The 6,291-nt window shown below is 47.5% G+C and overlaps 1 protein-coding gene across 4 annotated transcripts in view; it reads left to right on the top strand.

The window, feature by feature from the left end:
* The first annotated feature begins 1,269 nt into the window (after positions 1–1,269).
* Positions 1,270–6,291, top strand: part of QSER1 (glutamine and serine rich 1) — an 80,004-nt gene continuing 74,982 nt past the window's right edge. For 2 of the 4 annotated variants that reach the window (XM_027562723.1, XM_027562726.1), the window contains exon 1: positions 1,393–1,509. Coding sequence is in view for 1 of the 4 variants with exons in the window: in XM_027562724.1 (XP_027418525.1) it covers positions 1,319–1,509 (191 nt within the window). In the remaining 3 variants the exon portion in view is untranslated. Of the gene's footprint in view, positions 1,510–3,268; positions 3,361–6,291 lie in introns of those variants that run through there. The other 2 variants (XM_027562724.1, XM_027562727.1) reach the window with 2 other exon arrangements.

Here is a 6,291-nt window from a genome sequence, read left to right as displayed (position 1 = left end):
ATGCCTTAAGGACCAAATAGTGGTTTCTATGATTCTTGTTTCACTACACATAAGTTACTAGAAGAAACAACAACTCTCACATACAATAGGGAACCGCAAATAATCTTTAATTCCCCTCCTCCCCCAAACAACCTGGACGCCGGACAGGAGACGTTTGGATACAGTCCTGCTGAAGTTCCAAGCCTCAAACAAAAAACTTCAACAGTTTGTGCACTCTGAGTTTAAATTTATGGTAATTAAAGTCATCCAGATGGCGGCTGTATTAATCAATGAAGGGGCAGTATTCATCTCGGGACAGAAGATTCTGAAACCCAGAATGAGAAAAATCCCCAAGGTGGGGGTGGGGACAGTTAATAAGAGCCCCCCAGGGAAAGGTCCTTTCAACGAGGGTTGGAAAAGAATACGTTTGAATTTGAATCTCTTTGAATATAAATCTCCCCTAACAGCAGGAAAAGGGTCCTCTAGCCCAGCAAGCTTTGGGCAGGAAGGGAGTAAACGGAACTGTAAAACAGTCTGCTCAGCTGTTTCTGGTTTGGGACGAGGCGCAGGGAAAGGAGTCGCGATCTGAGAACTGAGTATTTGAGTCACTCAAAATAACTCGAAGGGTCAAATAACGAACTCCAGGCAAAGCGTTGACAAGGCTCCCCCGCCGCAGCACCCCGCGCCGGGTTTCCGCTCAGTTTCCCCCTCCCTCGCGGAGGACGCCCGGCAGGCGCGGCCCCTTCCCACGCGGGGCGCGGCGAGCGCCGACGGCTTCCCCTGGAGCAGCCGGGGGCGGGAAGTCCGTGGCTCGCGGGCTAGGGCTGGCGGCCGCCCCTACGATTCCCGGAGCTGGCCTGGGCCGGGCAGGCCTCAAGCCTTCTCCGCCCGGGCTGGGCTTCCAGAGGCGGCGGCGGCGGCAGCAGCGGACGAGGAGGCGGTCTCTGGCCCGCGAGCCGCGAGCGCGGGGCGCCGAGCGGAGGCGGGGCGAGGCCGCGGGGCGGAGGTGGGGGGGGGGGGCGGGAGGTGCATCCTGGGAAATCCACCAACATGGGGCGCAGCCACCGCCGCCGCCGCCGCCGCGAGTCCCGGCCACGGATGCCGCCGCTCCCTTGACGCCCAGCTGGGGCCTCGCGGCGCACCGCGGCCCGGCTCCCCCCGGCACAGACCGGCCAGCGCGCCCTCCGCTCGCTCGCCTGCGGCCATGTGAGGGGGCAGCTCCCTCCGCCGCCGCCGCCTCCTCTTCCTCCCCCCGCCCCCTCCCTCCCCTCCCGCCCCCCTCTCACTGGGCCCTAGAGGAGCCCCCACCGCAGCTCGCCCGCCCTCCGCCGCCCCCACGATGGACAGGAACTACGCGACCTCCGGCTTCGCCGACCCGCCGCCGCCGCCGCCGCCCGCGCCCCCCGCCGCCCCCTCCAGCGCCGCCGCCGCACCACCCCCCGCCCCCGCCTGGGCCTACGAACCCCGAGCCGCGGCCGCCGCCTCCAGCAGCAGCGGCAGCGGCGGTAGCAGCCCCAGCCTCAAGGCCAGGTAGGGAGAGTGGGCGGCGGGGGGTCCTGGCGGGCCCGGAAAAGCCGGGGATGCGTTTGGGGCCTTCGCCCCCGTGCAGCACCCCCCGAGGGTTCGGGTCGGCGGGGAACCCCCCCTGCTCGTCTCGTTGCCCTCACCCTGCCGGGAGAAGCGGCTGCTAATTCCTGTGAGGTGGTTTCGGGGTGGGTGGGGGCGCCCGATGTGGGATTCGCAGCTGGGGAGCGTGGGTAAAAGGGAGGCTTGGGCGGGAGTCGTGGGTCCCCGTCACCTCCGCGTCCTGGGCTTCCACATGGTGAAGTTTGGGTTATTGGCTGAACTCGGCGATCAGGGAAACTCGGAACTCGTGCCGGGGGGCCAAGCGGGCCGCCGAGGAGTTCGGGGCAGTGACATTCCATTGTATTGTGACGGACAATGTGGTCTTGGGGGCCCCGGCGGTGAGCGTGAGGGTGGGGGAGGCGGGAGCGCAAGAGGCGCGGAGCCGAGTCCCTGACATTGGGGGACCTGGGGCGGGGGGGTGGTCTGTGCTGCTGGAGAATCCCGGGGACGTGGGGGCCTGCCAGGGGGCCCCGGGGATGCGAACGCTGCGCCTGGGCTGGGTGACATATGTTCGCAGTGGTGGCCAAGATGAAGCTGTTTTTCTTCCATGCGTTCAAACTTACTCTTGGGTGTCCTCCTCTTAACAACAGCAGGAAGTAAGGAATCTCTCTTTGCCTTCTGTGTTTTGGGGTGACTAAGAGTTGGGAAGAAACCGGAGGGAGGGGGGCGGTCAGTGAAGGCCGTAAAGGTTGAAGAACCGAAGCATGCTTCTCCATCTCGTTTCTGAAGCCCCGGCTCATGATGTAGCGTGGGGTTCAAGAGTTCATCTTTGCTCCAGCATGACCAAGGGAATCTAAAATGTTGACTCTTACTAGATGTTTAAGCTCGCGGGAAATGTGTCGTAGTGCTACACTGTGAAACGGTCCATTTGAATGATAACTGGAAGGCGTGGTTTGGTTTGGAAGATTTGGGAGCGAGGTGTTTTAAAGCTACCTCTGCCGAACAATGCAGAAATCTGGTAGGTGCAGCTTCTGATTACAAGGACCAGGGAATCCTGGGTTGCTAATGACTTCATCCTCAGCTACCAACAGGAAGCTTCGTGGCTTTATGATCTCATCAAATTTTTTTTATTATTGTCACAACAGAAGTGAACTTTTTTTTTTTTTTTTTACTTTATATATATTACAGTATTCTAGGTTTTCTTCTTTTGTAGAAGTTGCACGTTCATGATTTGGAAAGTATGTGCGAAGAGTAACTGGTCTTTGTCTTAGATAGTACCTTGGGATGATTGTTGAGAGAATGAGAAAAAATTCGTTCAAGAAAAGGAAAATATGCTTTCATAGAAAATTTAATGTCCTTTGTTTAAAAGAGATGGGGTTAAGAATATAATAATGTGATGTGACAATGTGGAGCTAAATAATTAAATGCTGAGACCTCTCAGAAATAGTCATAACTTTGAACTATATACAGTTTAAGGAGTTCATGAAAAATGTTTGGCACTTTTCCCTTTTATTTATTTATTTTTGGTGGTAATTTGACTTATCATTTTACAAGTAGCTTTTGCATATATACCATAATTTACTAATTAAAGTTACTTTCTCTTCAGTGAACAATGATAGGTGTTTATGCAGCATAGTTTATGTTTTAAATGACAAATGTTTTATTAGGTACATGAAACAAATGCTATCTAGTTATTTCTGTTGTTTCTTTTAGCAGAATACTTCTGAGGCAAGAAACTAAAATCTACTTGTCATATTTTCCAAATGTTATTTATCAAAGTAACAAAGAATGACTTCCCAAACACATTTGAAAACAGTAAGTAGATTTATTTGGAACACATAATCTAAAAGGGATTTATTTTGTTTATTGAAAACGATTGATTCTTAAATGCTCAGCCCCTCCCCTCTTAAAATATATTTTGGGGGTGGAGTTAGCTAAATTATAGCATAGAAAATGCAGGCTTTCCCCCTCCCCCATGAACTTGCTTTGTTAACATCTTGTGTTAGGATCAGGCCATCTGTACAGGGCTACACACACTTCTTAATTGTACCTCATTTTATTCTGTGCGAGTGCTCTCTTCAGTTATATAAAAAATACTGAATCTGAAATATGCCCTGTAAGTCTGTAAGTATTGTGTGTTTTCAGAAGACTATTCATATTTTTTATAACATTTTGAAAAGCTGTTTCATAATTCATGTATCAGTTGAATGTTTTTGTTCCCCCTTGTGGCAGTTTTTCTTGAAGGTGCAAATGAATACTGGTTGTGATGATGTGATGTGGATACTTATCCGCAAGGAGTTAGCCTGTCTGTCACCTTGTTTCCAATAACCTATTCAGAAGCTAACAGATGGTAGTGACGTTCAGTTGTTACTGATATGGGATCTAACATTCTACTTTATGTCTTTACTTGGTCCTAAAATGAAACATTTTCATCAGCTGATAGGAAATAGCACGGTAAACATTTTTTCATGAGTTCCAAAATAACACTTTCTTGATATAATGGCTCCACAAGATACTAGGTATTTCCATTGGTTTAACAATTGAAAAATAAAGAACTAATGGGAAAACTCTAGCATTTCACTTTAAATAGAGTGTATAGAGATTTCTGAATGTTTCTAAAATATTTCTTGCTGGGTACATGGAAATTTCAGGGATAAGACCTGATTGTATATACATTTCCATTTATTTGTCCTCTTAGTTTTAGGGACCAAATGAGCATATATCTTCATCTGTCACCATGTGGTTAGAAATGTTCTTTGTGGGGCTATTTTAGGTACTCTAAATACCTTTACATGTTTTTGGATATAAGATGATCATCAGGAAGCTACAGACCTGCATCTTTTCTCTCCCTGACATTTGTGTCTTTGTACAGAATAGGAAGAGACAGGCCGTTTCATCATAGTTATGATAGATGTTGTGTTGGTATTTGAATATACACCAGAAGATGACTAAACAGAAATATTTTGTTTTAAAATAAAATTATATTTGTTTTGCCTTTTTGACTTGAAACAGTCTTTTTTGCCACCAGTTTTTAGAATTTCCTAAATAAATTATAAATTCATCCTGATTTTAGTGTGAATGTAATGAGTGTGATAGGTTGTCCTTCCAAAAAACAAAACAATGGTTAGTTTCTCCAGAAGTGATCGGCTACTGTATTAAGGACATTTTGTGTGCACGCTCACTTCCTTCAATCCTGTCCAACTCTTTGCCACCCTATGGATGATAGCCTGCCAGATGAGGTCCATGGGATTCTCCAGGCAAGAGTACTGGAGTGGGTTGCCATGCCCTCCTCCAGGGGATCTTCTGGACCCAGGGATAGAACCCAGGTTCTCCGCATTGCAGGCAGATTCTTTACCACTGAGCCACCGGGGTAACCAAGGACATTTTGAGTAAGTTTTAAATCTAGCATTTTCCTCAAGGCTTTTGGGATAAGACCTGAAAGATCACAATTTGTAAGGAGTTGAGACAATCGCAAAGTAGTGAAAGGTTATTTGGAACAAACTTCTGTTGTTCGTAATTTCCCATAGAAACAATGTTGTAAGTAATTTGTAATATTGTAAGTAATGTCAGTTACTGACAACTTATTTGTGCTAGCTACTGTTTTAAGTGATCAATGCAAACACTATTTAATCCTCAAAGTAATCTTTTGAGGTAGGCATTGTTTATACCTTCTTTTTTAAGAATTGGAAACTGAGACATAGTGAGATTAATAAACTTACAGCCACATAGCAAGTAAGTAGTGGAGCAGGGATTTAAACCTGGGCATGTTTCATTACTGAACTGGACTACTTGGATAGTCTGATACTGTAATCTGCCTATGTAATGGGTTAATGATCGTTTATAACTGGCCTGGAATCCTGACCATCATTAATATCGTTATTTCAGTGTTCTTTATCATTGTTGTCCATCTTTTTTCCTAATTGAAACATACTTCCTTTCATTTCCATAACACTGTACTTTCTGACTTTCCTCTTTCCTCTCTGGGCTACTGCTTTTTCCTGTTCTTCACTAGTTCTTAACTCTTCTAATCTCCACATATTGTTTCCTTAGGGTTTGGGGTTGATAGGATTTCTTGTCCATTCTGCACTTTGTCCTAGGATATCACATCCATGCCCATGACTTAAAATACCATCTCTAGAGATGCCCATATATACATCTAAAGCCCAAACCTCTCCTGAGTACCTAGTTGCGTATCCATCTACCTCTTCGAGCTTTCATTGGCTACGTAGCAGGAATCATCAGTGATGAGCTCATACTTTCCCCATCCACCCCACCTCTGCTTCTCTAGTGAAGCCTTTCTCAGTCACGCCTCTGTCCATCTAGTTGCTCAGGCCAGAACCCGGGAGTTGTGCGTGCTCTGTCACCAAACCTTGCTGACTTTTGTTTCGTCTCTTAAATAATGTCTTGGAATTGTCTACTTGGTGTTTCTGCTGCTCCAGCCTGATCCAAGCCACTATTATTTTTCTCTTGGATAACTAAATAATCTTAAATCTTTCCTTTCCTTCCTTCAGTTCATTCCTTTATTTTTTTTAAATGAAAGTATAGTTGATTTGGGGTTCCCTGGTGGCTCAGATGGTAGAGAATCCGCCTGCAATGTGGAAGACCTGGGTTCAATCCCTGGGTTGGGAAGATCCCCTGGAGGAGGGCATGGCAACCCACTCCAGTACTCTTGCCTGGAGAATCCCCATGGACAGAGGAGCCTGGCGGGCTCCATGGGGCTGAAAAAAGTCAGATGCAGCCGAGCAC

Source organism: Bos indicus x Bos taurus, chromosome 15 (genome assembly GCF_003369695.1).
Source record: "Bos indicus x Bos taurus breed Angus x Brahman F1 hybrid chromosome 15, Bos_hybrid_MaternalHap_v2.0, whole genome shotgun sequence".
In the NCBI taxonomy this organism is placed as follows: Eukaryota; Metazoa; Chordata; class Mammalia; order Artiodactyla; family Bovidae; genus Bos; species Bos indicus x Bos taurus.
The sequence above is the reverse complement of the archived record's forward strand: the minus strand, read 5'-3'. Positions and strand labels throughout refer to the sequence as shown.